General features: G+C 43.2%; 1 protein-coding gene across 1 annotated transcript in view; it reads left to right on the plus strand.

Moving 5' to 3' along the window:
- The window catches only part of LOC131294448 (uncharacterized), a 58,101-nt gene that overhangs the window by 30,630 nt on the left and 4,979 nt on the right, over nucleotides 1-22,492 (plus strand). The window contains exons 4-5 of the mRNA XM_058322494.1: nucleotides 507-639; nucleotides 3,714-3,941. Coding sequence (XP_058178477.1) covers nucleotides 507-639; nucleotides 3,714-3,941 — 361 coding nt within the window. The remainder of the gene's footprint in view (nucleotides 1-506; nucleotides 640-3,713; nucleotides 3,942-22,492) is intronic.

Consider the following 22,492-nt stretch of genomic DNA (forward strand, 5'->3'; position numbering starts at 1 on the left):
GCTCTTATTAGACGAGGAATTTATCTGTCATCTTTGCCCAGATTTTTACTATCAAAGTAGGCTCTGGCAGGGCATTTGACATAAAATGATGTCCGCTCGTGTAATAACGCAAAGTTCCACAAAATAGGTTTTGCAGTAATTTGATCATTTTCATGTTTGAATTTGGTGTATTGTTCATCCTAGAGTAATGAACAAAATCTATTGCTAACAAAAGAGCAAAAAGTAAACAAATCGTCACTTTTACATATAAATTCCAGTCGAAAGAAAATCGGAACCAGTCGTGTCCGATTCCGATTTTGAGGAAGGAATGCATATGTCAAACGCGTTTGGCAGAAAACTTCTGGCAAAATATGACAGATACATTCCTCGTCTAATAAGGATATTATGCACCCAACATTCCCATGTACTCTACAAACAATAAACAATAACTAGAAGTAAAATCACAACATCATCAACGAATGAAGATTATGTTATCTTCTAACGAAGCTTTTTAACTCTTCTTACAGCAGCGTGCCAACTTCTACAACCCCGTCTGTGGCACCGACGGAAGGACGTACAAAACCGAATGTCAGCTGAAGAAGCGTGCTTGCCGACAGGAAATCACATCGCTGGTGGTCGCCTACAAGGGACACTGTCAAAGTAAGTAATCGAAGCGAGGATTAAAAAAGTATCTGTGAAATTTAAATATTAAAGCGGGTAATCTAAACCACCTGGAGCGTCGTTAAAGTTACAGATTTCAATACTTGCACATCTGTTGAATTTTCCAGCTTTGCTTTGAAGGCAATATGTTGTTGGAAAAAACACTCGCTTCCTTCAAATTTATAGACTTCATATAAAAGCTAATTAGAGCGATCTGATTTCCCTAACTGCTCGCCTTTTCGCCAACGCACTTGCTCAACGACCTGTCGACGCCAATAACGTGTGGCCTCCCGAAAAACAGCACCTACCGAAGCACATCAAACAAACCGTACAGCCGACCGACCGCCGCTCGATCAACTAGCGTTTGCTTTGATGACAGGACGCATCAGCACTTCTAGGCAAATGGCGGACCAAAGGAGTATAAACGCTAGCATTCCGACCGGGCCTAAGGTCGATGGAGTCGTGGGCGGGGTGTGTGTAAAAATATCTGCACAATCTCACGGAAGCGGAGACTTTCACGGAAGACGTCCAATCGCCACGCGATGCTCGTAAATTTTGCACTAATTTATTTTTGCACCGTCCATTCCCGGGACCGCTCAGCACCGGATGGATTGGGGCGGCTTTTTCTGTCGATGGCAACGAGCATTTCCACGAGCGATCTTCCAAGTGCAGGCTGCATCCTTCAATTATTGTGGCTTTGATGATCGCCCCGGAGATGGTTTGCGTTACGTTTATTTGTCCAGGGAAACTTCACCGTGTTCGTGCGGTAATGGTGTCCATCAAGAGACCTCGTGTCTTGAGGTTGGCTTGTTGCTGTGTAAGAATGCCATTTCCGGTAGATTATTGTTCTTTCCCCCCAGAAAATGGTAGTTCTTCCATCTGGGTAGCTTCAGGCGGTGAAATATTTACGTGTACGGATTGATAGGTTGTAATTGCACAGCGAGTATAGTTTAACGATCTTTCTGCTGATCTTTGAGCACTGTTGCTTTAGTTTTCTACACCGCATGGTGCATCACGAGGATTATTGCTTAAATTACAGCACTAAAAAGTACAATTAAAAAAGGAAACAGAAGTAAATAGTAAAATAAAAATAGTAAATTCTCAATCATAGTTTGTTCGCAGGTTATTGAAATAAAATGGAACTGTGCAAGTATTTAAATTTACATGGCATTACATTTCCGCTCAAAAGCGAAGGTTATACTCAGAAATGATTTCCAATCCCTTATTGCGATTATACAAGCGTGGATCACTTATCAATCTCATATTTCGCCAACTTCACAAACCCCGAAGCGATACTTCTTGCATAAGATCAATTAACCCTCATTCTGCCCCGTTCGGGATCGCCTATCTTAATCGTGTCTGGTGGACCGTTTTCCCCTTCACTGCCAGCAATGTACCTCGGGGAGCATGATTGCAAAAGACTTAAATATGTTGGCGCGAAGTTGATTCGAAGAAACTACCCTTTATCTCATTTCTCTCCTTTGCGGAGTGGTTCACTCTTCCTTTTCCTGTACGGCAAGTGTCACCTTACTTTCGTTACATGCGCAGCACAATGCACCAAACGATCCAAAAACGGTTGAAAAGAAAAAAAGCAATTTTTGCAACTGACCATCGGTCCTTCCTTTCACAAAACACGAGAAACACCTCCTCTTGTTCGAAACCGCCGGAGTCGACGATGGATGGCACGCGGCTCGCATGGGTGCGTGCGTTCGTGGTCTTAAGGTTTGGGTTTGCGCTCACCTCGCAAGGTGAAGACGCCGCCCCGAGGGGATGCCACCCATCAGCCGTGCCGGTCGTGGCGTGTCGGCGACTTTTGGCACACGCCCGCACGATGGCCCGAGGCCAGGTGATTAAGGAGCGCCGGTTCGGTCGGCGCAGGGATGCAAAAGAAAAGGAACACCCCGCCACACAAGGGGGTGGAAAATAAACACTTAACAGTTATCTATCACCGTCATACGTATACATGACGGGTAGAGGAAGCGTAGGCTCAGCTTCACCGCGGGGTTAGTGCAGGCGTTAATGCAGATCGTCTACTTCGGCCCGATGCAGCACGCGTCTGCAATGAAATGTGTTTAACGGTCACGCTTGGTTTGGCAAGGAAAACATTTCTCACTTGTTCAGCGTGGCCAGGGATGGAAGTGGACGATTGGAAACCAACGGGAAAGTCAGAAGGGGTCTCTTTATAATTTTTAAAAGTGTTTAAGAACAGTTTTCTACGATGGCTGCTCTCTGAGATCCCTCTTTTGCATAAGTAAAATATAAATATTTTAAAATACATATGCAAAAATTTACAAAATTAGTGGCTTTAGCCCAAAATCGATGAAAAAAGAGGTCGCAGCATACCACGTAACGAGCCAGAAACCGTGGGAATATTTTTGACAGTTGGTTTGAATTTTGTTTACCTCTTACGAGCAGCCAGGAAAGGAGGTAAAACTTCAAATTTGGTAGGTTTCATTAATTGAGGCGTTTGGTATATGTTCTATAGGAAAGCCTTGCCTTGATTCTTGTCTCAAACTATTGCGTTGTTATGTGTCAATAGTAAATATTGTTCCTAATAGATTTTAATGTGATTGTATGCTCATATAAGTGGTATATTCAAACATTAAAATATTATTGGTGTCAGAAAACTGTACTCGTTTGACGGATGAAAAACGCAAACGCATGACCTTGCGTAAAGCTGTGACCAGGGGTTGAGGAAGATCGAATTAATTTCGCCAATCATGGCAACCAACAGGATCCGTATCCCATGAGTTCACACATTAGAACAGAGCATTATCAGAATTTTAAATTACCGGTTTCTTTTAAGAGTTTTTTGCTCTTCCACATGCAGGAAGTGATGTTTGTAGACACTTTTCAAACCAACTGTCACAGCAATGGCGGAGCAGAAAATAGCTTTGACCCGACCTGTTTTTTAATCGATCTTGCTTTAACCTAACCTTCATACCATCCCCACTGCAATCGTCACTCACTTTAAGCTACACCGAAGAAAATCCCGTTGTAATTGCCTCGCACGTTCCTTCATCTCAGTGTCATTCCTCTTTCAACCTCCATTTCTTTCTCGTCCCCACTTTCAGCGTCCTGTAAGTTTGTCAAGTGCTCGGACGGGAAGCGCTGCATCGAGGACCAGAACGCGACGCCCCACTGCGTCACCTGCGGTGGCACCGAGTGCCGCCCGGACCGGTCGCCGAAGTCGGTCGTTTGCGGTGCGGACGGCAACACGTACCCGAGCGTCTGCGAGCTGAAGCGCCAAGCCTGTCTGACCGGCCGGGCCATCCCGGTGGCGTACCGTGGACGCTGCATCGGTAAGTAGCCACCGGTGATTAGCAGAAACATTTTGAAGGTAGCAAGAAAAGTTACAATTTGTAACTCAACGAACTGGTTTCTCGAAAAACAAACAAACACCCTAACGGATCGGATCAATTTAAAAACGGTGTTTGGGGTAAAAAAAAAACGGAATCACCCTAACCGAGGCGACTAAATTGGCCTGAACAATAAATTATCCTTCCCACCCCCTCCGGTTTCCCTCTGGGACTGGATTTAAAATTGAATGATCTTTCCACCCCGGGCGCGACCCATATTTAAACGGTTTCACGCCCCACTCGCGCACCGGGCGCATCCGAACGCCGCCGGAATCCTGGCGATCCCCGTCGTCGAAACCGGCAGAAAAACAAGTAAACAAAAACAAAACAAAAACTGACCAAACTGGCGCCCGCCCTTTACGCGGGCAGAGAGCGTGGTAAAGCAAATCGTTTACGTTATTCCTTCGTATACTTTTTCTTCTTCTTCTTCTTCTTCTTCTTCCCTCGCTTCCCACCCGTAAATAATGGGCCACTACACGCACGCGAAGCGCAAAGTGTCAAAACAAGATTTTAAATTACTCCAACGAGCACCGACTTGGCCGGCTCCGGTTCGCGACGACACTCGGCCGGCGGAAAGTGGCTCGGCCTGGAAGACGGGTTGGTCAAGCAGGGGGGATGGAAGTGGCTGCAAAAGGGCGGTTTCATTTTCTTGTGCCTTTTGGCATTATTTGTCTTGCGGCGTGCGCCACCGACATTGACCCACCCGGGGTCTCCAATTTTTAAATGGGCGACCCAAACCGTCCGTTCGCTGCACACACACACACACGCGCGCGCGCGCGGGTTCGGGATCGGCGCTGATGATTCACACCGCGCGATGCAAACGCCCGCGGGAAGTGCAGCAGCACCCTCCTCGCAAGACGATTTCCTTCCGCCGGAATCGGCGCTCGTCGTCGAGCACACAAAATGGCCCGAAAAAGGACCATTAAGGCGGCCCAGAGCGTGTGTGAGGGCAGGTTCGCAGCAGGTTGTGTAATTGGCTTGTTGGCTGCTACTGGGCATTTTTTATTTATGTATGTTCCACTCCGCTGTCGTTATTTTTGGAGGCAGACCGATTTATGCGTGTCCCCAACGGTAGCATATGAGCGGAAAGTTGATGCAGATTTAATAAGACATGTACATTCATTACAACGTGCGCTGGTGGTAATAATGCTTGGGTTGCTTAATCAGGAGATAGGAGTGGCTTTAATATATCTTTTCGAATTAACTATTAATGTTTTGAGTCATTTTCACATCTTTTTGGCATTTTTATATTCGAAACACCCGCCTGCATAAATGAAAAGATTAGCAATCTAAACACGCCGTAAATAAATTTCCAAAAGGTTTAGAGTTCTCTATCATTTGATACCGATTTATCATCATCATCACGACTTTTATTCGTATAGCAAAACAAAAATCAAAAGCCCACCAACTTATGCACCCCTAGCGGCCAGCGAGCACGAATGCATCGATTTAGTGTTTTTGCGAATAAGGTTACTTCCGCAATAAATTTTAGTGCCATCCCCGTTGGGTATCGGAACAAACCCCCCCGCCAAATGGGGTGGTCGGGTGTTAGATAACAACCGTTTTCGTTGCGAAATCCGATAGGTGAATGGTGTTGCCACCATGCTGCGACTACCTTCGAACGAAGGAGTTAATTACATTCGCACACTCGTATTCCCGTTGGTGGTGGGTTTCTTCTTGACGCCCTGTGAAACGGTGTGTTTTGTTCCTGGCGTGGTTGTTTACGATTCTATCCACCATCGGAACGAGCATCTAGAGCAGGGGTCGGCAAAGTCCAGCCCGCCAGCAGATTTTATCCGATCCGTAAGAATTGTTTAGAACAAACAAAAAATAATTCTTATAGAATTTGTTAACGTTATCACGATTATTTCTTCCTAAAAAAAGTTGGTTGAAACGGTTGAACACGAAAATCAATACCAGGTGACAAACCTGCATACTTTTATAGATTGTTCGATCTAATTTTACTATTTATTGTTTTAAAATGGCTCCCTCTCGCGTACCTCGTTAAGAACCCAGCGGAAAAACAACAAGTTTACATTTGCTTCCACTATAACTACTTCAAGAAAACATTTTTTGGCACCATTTGGAAACAAATTATTGTTCACAATAGTCAATTTTACCTTCTGTAAAAAGATTCATTTAAATAACTGAGGGTATGTCAGAAGAAACATTGATTTATTTACTTTTATTTTTTTTTTAGAAGCATTGATATGGTGACATAATTTAAGTCAATGATTGATTCGAAATATAATAACGAAATAAGTTTGCAGTACGACAAACGAAGAACATGTCGAAAAGTACCAAATTCATCGAAAAAAATATCAAAATTTATGAGAATGAGTTATAAAATAAAATAAAATGTTCCGTTTCTGATTCATTTTGAAAAGAAAATTAATACTCCATGCAAAAAGGGCTAAAAATCACATTAACAACATTAAAACATCATTTATGGTTACTGGTCAGCGATTTTAGGATCTTTTTCATCATGTGGCCCCTTTCTGGAAACGTGTGCCAACCCCTGATCTAGAACGACGTCATGAAACACGGCTGAGGAGCGTTTGTAGTGATCGAACTATCGTACTTCGCAAGGAAACTTTCCACGGTGAAGTAATAGCATAGCCTCTCCATGCTTCGCGAAAGACGAGAGTTGTGAATGGGTTACAGGGAAAAAAAACTTCTCTATGAACCCATCTCCCTAACAAACAAACACCTTTTAAAGGGTAGCTGCAACAAAAACAACTGTCGGTCGACATGCCTATCAATTAGAACCGATTGCGTTTCAAAGTGCAATCAAACTTTGATCAGTTGGAGGTTTTGATCGTAACCGAGAATGCTCGGTGCATGCGCAGGGTTTCCCATTCCACTCACTGGCCTGCCGTGTCGACGTAAACATAGATGGACAGAATTGGGTCGAATGGGTTCCGTTGCACCGTGCGATTCTCCAACTGGGGCTGGGGATTGGCCGATGATGGCCCTAATTTTGGTTTGGTCTTCGGCGGGTGCGCCATCAACATCATGTGTTGATGATGGTAATTAATTACAGCGATGGAGCGTCTAGTTTTCGCTTTCAAAGAACGCTCGTTCGGGTGTAAATTGAGACATTCGATGAAGCAGAAACAGTTTCTGTTTTAATAATTAATTATTTACAGTTCGTAATTACTACAGTTTTTCCTTCGTTCAATTTAATAATTAATTTCAAAATTTAAGTTTTCTATTATTTTGCGGTGGTAGAATAAAATCATAATAATTAATATTGAGGCACAATCAGATGCTGCTGTAAAATTGATACGGCCCCTGAACGGAACCCTCGAAGACTAGCACCATTCACATTCCTAGCGCACCAAGCGAAGTTGAAGAACCGAAGCTGAAGATACCTAACACACACTTCGGCAGACGGCGAGCAATGCAGCGCTGAATGATAAAAGATGCATTTAATTGTTACATCAAAAGGCATGTCTCAGTTCGGGCACGGGAGTCGGGAAATAAAAATCGAAAGGATCCGCCAAAAGGGGGGGGGGGAGCGAGAGAGAGAGAGAGGGAGAGAGGTCGATATCAATCCTATTCGAGCCCCGGCGGCGGACAGCGCGTTGCACCGTAAAGTGCATCTCCGTCGTTCATCCATGAACGTGCAACATTCCGCCCTCCTACCGGACGGGTGGGGATCCACCGAGTCCGCACCGAGCCGTACGAAGTTTTTAAACTAATTTCGCATGCACCTTCCCGCAGCCTTCGGAAAAACCACACGTGCACGTCGAGGAGAGGCCGCTCGTTCGTTCGTTCGGTGGCTGACTGGTTGGCATTTCTTCGCCGACGCGCCGACTACGATGCATTTCAATCTCGCTTCCCACGTGCGGTGGAAAGCTCGGTCGGGAAAAGCTTCTTCCATCTATCTATCTCTCTCTTTCTTCCCCCGGGCTTGTGGGAACTATTTCCTTTTCCGACCCATTGCCAAGGCGGTGGCGTTCGTTCTCTGCTCTTCCGTGGCATGGCAGGCGAGTTTTGGCATGAACAAATTGTTTTCGATAGCCGCGCCGAGTTGGTGTGTAATAATAAAAATTATATAACAACAACGAAATCATTAAGAAGTCTAGACGGTTCGCATGTTCCGCGCGGGAACGCTATTTCTTTCCCCCCCTTTGCTACGCCCCTTGCGCTCTCCCTTACGCCGCGAAGGGAGTCGGGTTGGTTTTGCTGGAGCTCGATGCACATTCGGTGCAGATGCAAAAAAGAAGTGCATTCGACGGGCAGCAGATCGATGCAACCCTCCGGACACACCACCGCGACGGGAGGAGTGGGTCCTACGCAAAAGCGGTCCGCAAACGTCTCACACGCCACGGCATCGGCGGACGGGTCCGGATGGAGAAGATGGGAATGATGGATCGTTCTGCTGTGGGTTTTTAATTGCAAACCGGGATCCCGACGGTCCCGGCGCGAGATGGCTCGTGTTGCAAACGCACGGTGCATAATCCACCCGGTGACCTTCGTGTATGAGCGAGTGTGTGTGAATGTGTGTGTGTGTGAAGCTCTCTGCAAGCTTCAGATGATTCTTTTCCCCCTTTCCAAGTGCTCATTCCGTGCCGTCGCGTTTTACTTGTTGCCCTTTTGCTTCGGTACCGTAAGGGAAACAGATTCACCGTTTGCTGACCGGACCATGTTCTGTGGCGGAAAAAGGCCAACGCGGGACGGTGTTCGGTGAGGTTCGGTAACAGTGTAATCGGAAGAAAATTATCCACCCTTCCGGAACGGGAGGGATAGCCGATGGACACTGCAACAGGCAGCAGCTGCATTCGGCGAGTTCTACGAGACCGCAATCCCCGTCCCAATTCAATTAGGGTGTATCCTGCCAAATAAGACAAAGGCAAGCGGGCCAACGAAACGTGCGGCCCGAACAAAAGTCCAGTTCGCTCCGACCCCCGGGGGGGAATCCGTGACTTCAACCACCGGGAAAATGCAATAAAATGTAATACAATTTTGCGAAACGAAACTCGCTGTTGCAACCGCACGAGACGAGCATAATTTGCCTACTGCCCAAAAGGGTTTGCGAAGATTAAGATGGTAAGCCACCCGCCCGTATGGGAATGCCGTGGGAGACACGGGCGGACACGGTTTACGCACGACACGGTTACGGGTAGTGTTGTGAAAATCGGTTCTTTTTTTGGGAGCGGATCGGCATATTTCGCTCACCTAGAGGAGCAGAGCAAGCTGACTCCTCCTTTTCGCTCCTTTCGCTCCGCCCACACAACACGAAGTCGTATAAAGTTGTATGAATTTAATCCCATATCAGTATACCTCGAATCGGAATCGTAGATCTGCATAGACAATGAACGAGCAATGTATATTCTTTGTTGCATATGATGCCGGTTAAGAATATAATACGATTTGCTTTATGCATACGTATAAATGAACGAGGAATGTACGGCTTATGTATATCGTAAGTCGTATATGATGCCGACTACGAAAAATATACGACTAAACATAAACATGCGTATAAAGGGGCAAGTGATGTACGAGACATGAATAAATTGTGTCGCATATTATACCGAATAAAAATTAGATACGATAAAACATATACATCTTTTGAAAAGATAAAAAACGTATGACCAATGCACATATTGAGTCGTATGTAAATGCTTGCGTATACTTCAGTGTGAATCAAGTAAGCTATGTTTCAAGACATGGCCTTTTCGGTGGAGGCTTAATTTCACTCGGCCGGCTCACTACCGTTTGTTATTCTGCGCTAAAATACGAAAGGGTTAAAGAATTATCGGCATATTTGACATTGAAACAAACAGTGAAGAATGAAAGAATATTTACTTAAACGCAAATTAATAAGCGCCCGAAAAAGTGGGACATACAGCCGTTTGCTTCAGCGATATAGAAAGAAGTGGTGGCATTCGAAATCGGAAACAAACGCTGCGTACCAACAGGTGGAAGAAATATGCCAACCAGACGATACAAGTATGTTATTATAGGTTATAAATAACTTCACCGTGATAGCATTGAATTTTTTTAGTGGAGATCATAAATGTCGATGTCTGCCAAGACGAAGAAGAAAATGAAGCAATATTGTTGAATCAAATAGAACAATTTAGTAAGTTACATTGGAGAAATTTAAAAGCGAATATCTTAAAACTTAAAACCGAATATTGTTTTCAGATGATCCGAATTTGGTTGAAGAACGACCAACTTCCCAACCCAGTAAGTTTGTAGTTAATTATACTAAAAGAGTTGATTCTAAAGTTGACAATCTAAATTTCGAATAATATTTCAGGCGGCCGTCAGCATCTTACCAATGGATTGCGAAGCTGGACAAATGAGTTCCGTATAACTCAGGCCGCATTAAAATCCTTGGTAGAACTTTTAAATACCACCCTGGATCTAAATCTGCCTAATGATCCTCGTACGATAATGAGGACTCCAAGGGTTTTAAAAATGTTAAAAATGGGAGATGGACACTATTGGCATCAAGGCGTTGAGGCTTGCCTAAGAAAATCATTGGCTCAGATCGATCGCTCTTTAACTATTTCATTAAATTTCAACATTGACGGTTTGCCTCTCCACAAAAGCAGCTCTAAAAATTTTTGGCCTATTCTATGCAATATTTATGAATTGCCCGCTATTTCGCCTATGGCAATAGGCATATATTGTGGATCGTCGAAACCGAACAATGCGGTTGAATTTCTAAGTCCGTTTATTGAGGAGTTATTACCAATTTTAGAAAAAGGATTAGAGATAAATAGCTTTCATGTTGCGGTCAAGATTCGTTGTTTTGTGTGCGATTCTCCTGCTCGATCATTTATAAAAGGAGTGATGAATTTCAACGGCAAACATGGGTGCCTCAAATGTACAACAAAGGGACATTATAGTCACATAACTGGTACAGTGGTTTTTCCGCAAGTAGATGCAATAGCTCGCACAAATGAAAAATTTCGAATGAAAGAATATTTAGAACATCAAATCGGCGATTCACCTTTGGTTCGTTTACCGATCGACATGATTAAGGATATCGTTATTTCAGATTCACTCCACCTTTTAGAGCTGGGTGTAATGCGTAAATTGCTAAACAGTTGGAGGACAGGATCCATGACTAAGCGAGCAAAGTGGAGTAGTACAGAAAAATCAGAAATTTCAAATAAGTTTTCTGAAATTCGCTTCCCTCAGGAAGTTCATAGAGGAATACGTTCATTAAATGACATATCCCTATGGAAAGGTCTAGAATACCGAAATTTTTTGAATTACATTGGATTTGTTCTACTAAAAGACCATTTGTCAGAAAAATATTATCAGCACTTCCTTTTACTTTTTTGTAGCGTAAGAATTTGTTCTGTTGAAATGTATAGAAAATTCCTCCCGGTTGCTAGGGATCTCTTCAATCATTTTATAACGGATTTCAAGATTTTGTATGGCATAGAATACATTACAAGCAACATGCATAATCTCTGTCACGTAGTAGATGAAGTGAACAGGTTTGGTCCGTTATCTACCTTATCTGCATATCCGTTTGAAAATTATCTACATAGTATTAAAAAAATGCTTCGTCATGGACCACTTCCTTTGAGTCAGATAGCAAAAAGACTCACCGAACTTAGTTATGAAGGAGCAAAAAATTTTAGAAATACTTGCATAAATAATACTAGATCATTAGTGTCTGTAGAAAAAACAGAAACAAAAACGACTGTAATTTTCTCAGATTTTGTTTTGAGTACAAACTTTGAGGATAAATGGATCCTAACAAAGGATCTTCGCATATTTTTTATGGAAAAGATCCAAGAAATTAATTGCAATTGGCAAATTGAAGGCCGTTTCCTACTTAACATATATGATTTTTTCTCAAAGCCATTTAAATCCTCTTTTATACATATTTTTGCCAGTCACGATGAGAAATTTAATTATTCTACGATGCAAGGTTTAGCTCCCGATTGCATAATATGTAAGCTAGTAGCAGTTAAACGAAGAGATGAAATTGTTTTTGTTCCTCTCATACATACTGTAAAATAAATATTGTAAACCCGTTTATTAATGCCTTATAATTGTAGATGAAACATTTTATTTCATATTATTTAATTAATTGATTTTAACAACTTTCATCGTTGCTTTCAGTATCTTCCATGTAATTCAATTTTGTGATCTCGTTATCGCTTACTTCATCGTAGTCCATTAAAAATCCAGATGTACTGTCCTCGTTCTCTTCTGTGATTTCTGTTTCATTTAAGGTAGCTATTTTTTTTATTCCACTTGATCTATTTGGTCGACACGTCGACTTCCGTAATTGATAGCTTAAGGCTCGCTGTTTGCTATATCGGAAAATTTTTTTTTTTAGAAAATTTTCAAGTTTTTTGTTCGTATATGATGGGTCGCCATTACGAACAACTTCAAACATTAGTTGGAGCACATTCCCATACTCGCGGAAACCTTTGGTGGATTTGCTCCCTTTGTTAATTCCCGTATATGTTAACAATGTCCAAAACTTCCTTTTGAACAAGCAATCTGTCACCACATAACAAGCTGAATCACCAGTTTCCGCGTATGTGTCGGTAGGAATTATTTTTTTGAAATAATTTATCTGTAAAATAGAATGTAAGTGAATATTAATGGCGCATTCAGATAAAAATAAATTATTCACTTACGTAATCTGTGAATATTTCTTTGCGCGATAACAACAAATTAAAATTCGCCACATCCTGCTCATCATTGATAAGATCGTGTGTTTCGGCTACATTAGAATTTTGTTGTTGCGGTGGTTCAGCTACTTTTGAAGAGTTCACATTCAAAATTGAGGCAAGGCGAGGAATATTCGCTTCAAAGTAGTTTTGTACTGCTTCTTCTATAGTCGTTTTGACCGAAGTAAGCAGATCTTTTTTAAATGTTGCGAAAGCTGCCTCAAACTTAATTGAATTTTCTACTTGTACGGCATCGAGAATATCTTTTTTCATATTAATAATTGAACAGTTTAGATTGGAAATCTCGTTCTTTACATCCACTACATCCGTATTGTTCCATTGCATTGTTCGTTTTTCTAAAAGTAAGAAATAGGAATGATATGGCATAAAAGTTGATTGAAATTTGGTTATCTCATTTTGCGTCTTACGGGTGTTGGATTTCTCGTGACTTGGCATAGTTGATGAAATATTTTTAGATAATTTTGAAGAAGTGCCAGTGATTTCTAGAAAATTCAGAATAATAATTAAATTTTGTTTACCGATACTTTTACATCTATATTACCTTCGAGCCGGTTATTGTAATCCACTGAGTTATTCGTTGGAGGATTGCGGCGCTTCAATAACTGGCGCTTTGCTTCTACATCTGAGATGTCTCGATGCAGCATCTCTTCCACGACAGCTTCTGCTGCACTCAGGTGCTTAAATTTGCGGTGACTAATGGCTGGATATTGTTTTGTTGCGCCGTAGTAAGCCGTGCCTGATTTACGTAACACATTCGCTGCCTCATTTCCCAGCTTGGGCCACATGAGGAAGCCATCACGTACCCACGAAAGGGGAACGGCTAACACACGTAGCTGTTGATCTTCAAAAAATTCTACGACAGTGAACATCTAAAACGACATATATGATGCTATAATAATAAGTACATCGAACCATACAATATGATTCAACCAGCATTTCATAAAATTTGCCGTGTTGTAGCCGAGGAAGACACGGTATATTTCTATGGCCAATCGAATTAATTCAATTCTTTCATTGTAACTCACCTTTTTATTTCGGCAGCTACCTTTGTAAACGAACTGATACACTGGAGAAAATTGACAGATACGAGTAAAGAACTAGCACTGATTGAAGATTTCGAATAAGGCCGATGACCACGATTGTTGGCATAGTAACGACTATGTCACCCGGGCATACACTCAAATTTAAATCAACAAGAAAAAACATGTACCGCGCTATATAGGATAAGAGAAATAAACTATTCACTATAAACAGAAAACAAGTATGAAAACGAGTCACAGTTACCATAAATTAAGTCATATGGAGTCGCTTCGTAACGTCGAATGATGGATAAAAAGAATCGTTTATGTGCTCAAGCGAAATTGTTCAAAAAACTACGTACGGTTAGCGCCTCCACTTTTGTACGTATAAGCATTATTTTAGCATAATTTACGATTCAATCATATTGCATAGATATACGATTATTGGAAGTTGTATTTCGATTTACGTACAAGTGTGTTGTGTGGGCGTTGAGCTCTTTTCCGCTTCTGTTTGGTTCTTTAACTCCTTTCGCTCCGCTTCGCTCTGTTATGAGCTGGTTGCAGAGTGCAGGCTGAATGTGTGAAACCCAATAACAAGTAAAACCGGTACCAGTGTCGATACCGAGACTACACCAAGAGCGTGTAGAAACAACGCCTTTCGAACTAAGTGAGCAAAGTCATAATTTATGAAACACAATAACTGTAACACATTGAAGAAAAACAATCATGCAAAAGAATAAAACAAAGCATTTAAGCGCACAATATTGACCCGACACTGGTGAGATTGGTTGTCAAGAATATGTAGAACAATAAAGTAGAAAAGTATTAAAAAAGCGATACAGCACGGACGTCCATACAAAACAATAGAACTCGGAACCGGACTAAAATTTGCCCATATGAGGATGAGGGAATGAGGGAGCACGATGAAAGGAGCGAATGGAGCGAAAGGAGCAAAAGGAGCGAAAGGAGCGAAAGGAGCAGAAAGGAGCGAAAGGAGCGAAAGGAGCAAAAGGAGCGAAAGGAGCGAAGGGAGCAAAAGGAGCGAAAGGAGCGAAAGGAGCGAAAGGAGCGAAAGGAGCGAAAGGAGCGAAAGGAGCGAAAGGAGCGAAAGGAGCGAAAAGACCGATAGGAGCGAAAGGAGCGAAAGGAACAAAAGGAGCGAAAAGTACCGAAAGGAGTGAAAGGATTGAAAGGAGCGAAAGGAGTGAAGAAAGCGAAAGGAACAAAAGGAGCGAAAAGGACCGAAAGGAGCGAAAGGAACAAAAGGAGCAAAAAGGAGCGAAAGGAGCGAAAGGATTGAAAGGAGCGAAAGGAGCGAAGGAAGTGAAAGAAGCGAAAGGAGCGAAAGGAGCAAAACGATTGAAAGGATTGAAAGGAGCGAAAGGAGCAAAAGGATTGAACGGATTGAAAGGAGCGAAAGGAGTGAAGGAAGCGGAAGGAGCGAAAGGAGCGAAAAGAGCGAAAGGAGCGAAAGGAGCGAAAGGAACGAAAGGAGCGAAAGGAGCGAAAGGAGCGAAAGAAGCCTAACGAGTGAAAGGAGCGAAGAGCGAGAATGTCATGCAATACTTTTTTGTGCTAGCTTTGCTCTCCTTTCGAGGAGCGGAGCGAGGTTAGCAACTCTTTCGCTCCTTTTCTCAACACTAGTTACGGGATGATGGGAAATCCAAAAGCTTCCAGCTTTGAGACAACCGGGATGACAAAACAAAAGTAAGGGAAAAGGGAAAACCAAAACCTACGACTATGTGTTTCGGTGCATAATGGAGGCAACATAGTGGCATAGCCTGGGGTCATCGCGCGTGCTTTGAATGGCACGACCATAATTGGTTTCTTTTGTGGGAGAACAAAACGGAAAACGACCAAACACTCACGGCTGGTCAGACGTCCGGGCCAATCATGTTGTGGTGAAGGAAACGCCACACTGTCTTGGTTGTGTTGGACTCCCCCTTGTGGCCGATGGAAATATAAGGAAAGACTATAAGGTAAGCATTAGTGAACCCGGTGACTCTTTTCCTTAGGAATGTTCAGCATCCCTTCAACGATGCAGAAGCCTGGTTCAAAGCTCATCGCATCATCTGTGGACACTGTGTACGAATGTTGTTGATTGCAAATAGACTCGGCTGGCATTTGCCGAGATTTAAATGCAGCTTTCGCCGGCATCAAGGATAGACACGATCGTGCGTGATTGAGGGAGCTACTAAATGGAACCTTAAACCCACATCGCCCGAGAGCCCGGTGCCACATCCGGTCCGGTCCACCATTACCGGCAAACAAGCGCAAATGCACAAATGATAATAACAGTAATTGCGCCGGTAAGCCGGCTATCGAGTGTAAAAATGTTCTGCCCCATCGGACACGGATGGTGAGTTTTTCCTTCATGTTTCGCCGGCCTGCCGGTGTGGATTGTCTATGCCGGGAGCGTTCGGGGTGGATGCAGCAACTATATTGCATCCACCGAGCGGAGACAGGGCAATTTCGCCCGTAACACACCAATCTAGAACTACTTTGCGAAACGGACAAACTGATACAAATTGCACATTTTGTACGATTGCCCCCCGATACGCTTACCAAGGGGAGGGGGGAAGGGGTTGATCGTAAGATTTGGTCGCAGCCTTTTCAACACCTTCGCTCGAGATCGGCAATTTCTCATCCGGACAGTACTATGTTTCAGTGCCGTGTCGGGACACTTCGTTGGATAATCCCGCGTTGACCGCGACACGATTTGCGTGACGTGCAAGTGTGTACGGTTTTAGTGCTCCACACCGTGTCTTTTGTGATCTAAATGGGGGTTGAATTAATTGCACTTATTAGGAAACAAATTACCCTCGCCCGATTGGCCGATCATGCACCGCAGAACGGGCTCATAAAATTGTAATTAGCCTCTCGAGCGGCGCCGCAAATGGTTCAGACATCTCCACCGTGGATTGGATTACCGATTCCGCAGCGACTCGTGGCCCTGACGAGGTCGAGCCCGGGCCGGTGTAACTGCATCTTCGCGACACGACCGACTCGGGAACTCGATCGCCTGCACACCGAACCCGTTGCCGCATCACGCACACACCTCTGCGCCGGCGGCGGATGTTGTTTGCGCGTGGATTGCGTGCCCTTGGCGGGACCGCTCGTACCTTGGGCTGGCTGTCGACTAGGGCTCATCTTACGATCAATCGTTTCCCCGCTCCCGCTTGTTGCTCGATCGTGTCTGTTGCGTTCGCTAGAGGTGGTTTTCCATCGGTGTGGCCGAGGTGTGACAAGATGATACGGATAATTATCACCCTGAGTGCGACAGGATACCTAACTGGACCGATTCTGTTTCAAATGAAACTTCTATACTACAAACTTCTAACGAGCTAAAATCTGCTTTTTATGGCAGAACAGCATTTGTAGTTCAAAACGGCGTAAAGTGTATGAATAACGATGAAAAGCTATGTAAATGAAACATGTCCTTCGCAAGAAAAGATCAGTACTTGATAATTACTATAAACTTGATAAGTGCTATAAAGTATGGTGTGGTGCAATTTTGCATTGGTCGATATTTAAATTTTGACATTGCATAAAATTACATTCGGTAGACACCTCAGCCTTCAATACTTCAGCAAAGTTTTGGATTAGAATTTTGCGGAAAATATTTATTTTACTGAATTGACAAAAGTGTGTTAAAGCATTGAAAATGGAGTAGTACACGTTAACAGAGGGATTTTCAATTATATATTTTATATTTTAGCTTTAGTGTATACTAAAAACTCGATCAATGATGAACCGTCGATTATTAAACTTTTCACATATTAAATTTAATCACTGTAGAAGTTGTAAAAAACTTGTTTGACCACTATTTTTTTTATAAAATCATCTAAATTTTACAATTGGAGCACAGTCTTACTAACGCAAAAAAAAACAAACATGTACACATATGTCAAGATGTATCTACCAAAGTTGTACAACAAGGTTTATAAAAAACGGGGAAATCGATTAAATATCAACCATTTTAAATATGCCATTAAATTCAATCACTATTTTCAAGAAAAGAGTATTTACTCTTTGCCATAACTCTTTTCTCAATCCCTTCTTCACCGAGCATCGCCGTGGTGACAAGCTAGAAACATAAATAATCAAAAACATTCGTATTTTGGATGGACTACAAAAGCTTCTAAATTTTGTCCGAAACACCTCATTTGAATAACAAATTGTTAAAAGAAACGGATGAACAAGTGATCATCAATAATGACAATTATGATGATGATAATATTCACAAGCAGGCGAGGGTGTCGATGGCAATTTGAACAAGAAAGAGAAAATTTGCCGATCTATATATAATTCAAAATATGTTTAATGAATTGATCAATATAATAATGCTGAAATGCATCACGTTCCTCAAAGATCCGTGTTGGGTTGATATGTTTGGTTCAACTTAAGACTGTTCGTGCGTGCTTACTTCTGCACAATCGAGTATGCATTAAATGATTTTTTTGTTTTCTATCCTATCTCATGTGTTGTTTCTTAACTTCTTAGGTATTTAACTTCTTTGAGAATTATTGTGTTTCTTTATTGAAAAAATACCATCTGGCTAATTTTCTTCGATTAGATTTCGCTATCAAAACATTAGTGGCGCCGTTTTTGCCCCGCCTTGCGTTTAGTAACAGAGCCGTAGAAAATGAGCAAACGGAATTTTTCTTACCGTACTATCGATATCTTGAGGCTAGGGCTTCAGTTCAGTTGCAGTTAGCTCCAGCAACCCATGCGATATTGCATAAATTGCGCTCGATGGAACACATTCGCATTCCTGAGGGGATTAAAGATGACCGCATCGCGCCGCACCGCAATCCCAGCCAGTTCGGTTGCAGTCGACACTTGACTTTCATTAGAAGCCACGCTATAATTTGCACCTCGTCGTGTCGGGGGACCTCGAGACATGTCCGAGCTGCCGTGCCGGCGTCACCGTGCGTCCCTCGTGCGGCTCGAGGCTTGAAGCTACATCGCCTTTTGATCCTTCTCGCCCGGCTCCCAACCTTACCGCTTGCTGGGGGCATGGGTTGGGTCAACTTATCATTATTATCATTATTTTTATTGCAAATTGTCTCATTATCATAAAGATTTGCTCTTGTCGGAGCCGGAGGAACGGCCAGCCGCCGACAATTTGTCTCCTAGGTTATGGTTCGCCGAACGGTAGGAGTAGCCCTCCGTCGCGCAGTCATAACACATTACCACCACCCCTTGGCCCGGGATGAGATTCGGCTCGATTGTTTTGCGCTCCCAAACGTCACTCACTCCGGGTGGCTGTCTCCGGGCTCCACTTACAGCCAGTTATGATCGAGTGCACCATTATGCAAATCAGTAAACGCACTACAAACAACCGTTTCCCACCGCCCCGAACACGCCCTTGCCGATGGGATGGATGTAATGAGCCGCGGCACATTAGGCTTTGATTCCGCGGGAGATTGGTTGCGAATGGTGCTTTAGAAGTGATGGAACCGATTGGCCGTTGCGTAGAAGAGCCCGGGGATCTTTGCCTACCATTTTGTATTGCGAACCGCTTGTTATCGTGGGACAATTAGAGCGTGATTGATTTTCCATCGAATGCTATTAATTTGAACCATAATTTATGTCATTATGCTATAAATGACTTCTGCAGTTAAAATTTCTAAACAAAGATAATTAATCATTTGGTTAAGTATGATCTTTCTCCATCATACTCAGTTAACGGGTTATAACGATTCGCGGTTTGCAAAGTGCAGCCCGTAACATAAAACCAAACATATAATTATCGGATTTTTCCACAATACTAATCGTGTTTTTTTCCCTAAAATGTACGTTGAAATTGTTAAACGAGGAGTTCAATACCTGATAGCCAGAGGTAAAATAACATATTTACTTTACTTCCATCAAAGAAATACTCTTTACATTGCCTAATCAATTATGGCTCACAATATGCAAAGCGTTTTTTAGTTGAGATATTTTTGTTACTGGGAGTTTGCCAATAAAACCTCGTTGTGGTAAAATAATTTGAGTAGAGGGTTAATCTCAAGTATAATTAAAAAAAGAAATTTACAGTACAACGAACAAAACCTTATATAACATAGAATAGTAAAAAGTAAATATTTTAAAAATCTTACCTTATATCACTTTTTGATGTAACTTTACTGCTTTAAGAAAATGGACACTACATTTAAAACTTGTTTACTTTTCAAACATAAAACCATCGTTTCATCATCTGATCTAATTACAACCTTGACTAACTGGCTTAAGAATACTCCAAAATAACTATACTTCTTGCAAGAAGGTCCTTTCCGAGGTAGAAAACTTTCTCACATAACTCAATCGTTGGTATGTACGCTTTCCGAACCCGTTAGAAGCAACAAATCGATAGCTTTGTGGCGCACCTATTCTCTTTTGAGCGAACGAAACACTGGGCCTCGCATCGTTTGAATATCAAAAGCGCACGGAAATGGGTGGTAATTGTAATTTTCCTGCCCTTTACACAACAGGAATACAAACGATTTTCATCAATTTCATAACCCCACCAAGGGTCGATCGACGTTTCTGCCAGGGGTTTGTAGACAATAAATCACATTCAATTGTTTACCAAAGGTCTCCCAGAGATGCGAGAGAGGGATGAAGGGCGGGGTTGCTCGGTTAGGCCCCGTCTCTCCAGGAGGACGACGACATTGTGGCTCCTTCTCGTGGTTTAGTTACCGAGGCATTAAATCATCTCCCGCCTGGGCCGCAGGGTTTTCTAAGTTTTGCAATTCGAATTCGCCCGAAAGGCTCGTGAATAATGCATCACGTCAGCGGAGCTTCCACGCACCACAAACAAGCACACACAAACACAAACACAGTCACATAGTCACAGAGGTGGCCCGAGCAAGATGCGTCTCCGATGCTGCCAGAGACCATGGCCACAGTCAATGCATTTGGCATTGTTCGACTTGGCCGGCGTTCGAGAACCGGCCGGATCAAGGATACTGCAATGCGAGAGGAAAACTCCTCACCGACCGAAGCGCACGGTGAAGGTTGCCGGGGGGTCCCGTACCGTGCCGGAACGAAACCGAAGTTACTACCATCCGGTCGCCTTCCGGTGAGGTAGGTCAAGTTGAACTCAAACCGGGTCCGATCTCTTCTGTTTTTGTCCGTTTTTCTTCCCGTTCGAAAGATAAATCCTGGGCGGCTTTTGCGGACGCTTACGTAGAACGGGCTCTTGTGGTTTATTAAATTATCTTAAGGCATTTACTAATTGCCACAACCATTTTTATTTCTTTCCTCAAAATCAGAGTAAAGGATAAGATTTTCTATAATTGGCAATTTTATTTGAGTGCCTTCGAATCAATAAACTTTCTTAAACATGGCGTACTATTTACTTTAATAAAGCAATTAATCTGATATCTTCATGTTGACTCCATCAGACTGACTGCATCGAGCAGCATAAATAAACTCATCTCATCTCGCCCCAGTTATAAGGCAATTTCCTCCCGTTTCCGATGTGTAAACGACGAAATCGACATCACTCCGTCGCAGGCAATAATCATCAATTCTACTTACTTCCCCCGGAGACGGCCCGGAGGACCATTCCATCCCGTTGCTGATGCCCGTGCGCCGCTCCCACGGTAGCTACCGTAGAGTTTCCCGAGATTTGCATAATTGATTTCACTCTCAGTTCACTCACCTGCCCGGGCCGCAACAAGGCTTCGCTGCACTTTGCACTTGCACTCGCTCGCCTTTCTAAATTGATTTACAGCTGGGTAATTATTCACGCTCCATCCTGCTAGCCTGAAGGATGTGGAGCTGCACTTGCCTGTGTGTGTGTGCTCCATTTTTCTTTCTTTTCAATACTTTTCTGGCCATTCCAAACCAGGTCAGCCCAACCGGATGCAACCGTACAGCGGGCAGTGCACCGCCGGTGGGTTCTGTTCGAACCGGAAGGTTTCCATTTCGAAACAGGCAATCGCCTTCGGTGGAATCGTTTTTCAAGACGCCATATTTTGTCCCCTCCTCCCTTCGCCCGAATGTAAGGGCCCCGTGGAACACTGTGAAACGATCATTGATTCGTTAATTGCTGGCAGTTGATGGCGCTGTCGCTTCGTGTGGCTCGGGAAAATTAGTGTCACTATCGGCGCGGGCACCGGTGCCCCTTGGATGGTTATTGAAAGTGACAGCGCGCGGAATAGCTTTGCATAACTTACCACCGTCAACCGCCGCAAGTTGGTTTTTCGCACGCACTTGACACTGTGGGCAGTTCTTGTAAACAAAAAAAAACAAAACATTAAGGCTGCAGAGCATGGTGGTTGGTGCTGCATTAAGCGTGTTAATTAGTCGGTATTTCTTCAACACCCCGGTGCACAAGGGTAGCAATTGTAACGGACGCCATCGCTTGTTCGAGGCAATGTTTACTAGACTAATGCTGCGGCGGATGATGATTAACATAATTATGTTAATTATGGGTTTACTAGCGGAACGCAAGAGGGTTTCGAATGCTAGGAGAACAAAACGTTTTCTGCGATATCAAAAATAATGCAAGAAAATGGTTTTATCATTTACAATTTTTAGGATAGCTGTGTAAAATACAAGCATCTGATATCTTCTATCGAAATGCAATCACCTCGAAGCAGCTACTCTACTATATAATACTAATAATTTAAATCAAGTTACTACCAAGACGTGTACGTGCACCACCACATCGGAACGGTTTTCCCCTCAGTCGACACACGACAACTTTATTGACGGTTGCATCGACACAGCAAATCAGAGTGCTGTCAGTTGGTCGCGGGTTCGTCGCCTGTCACTGCCGCAGGTGTCCACATCACCCGTC

Source organism: Anopheles ziemanni, chromosome 2, assembly GCF_943734765.1.
Source record: "Anopheles ziemanni chromosome 2, idAnoZiCoDA_A2_x.2, whole genome shotgun sequence".
NCBI classification, from domain to species: domain Eukaryota; kingdom Metazoa; phylum Arthropoda; class Insecta; order Diptera; family Culicidae; genus Anopheles; species Anopheles ziemanni.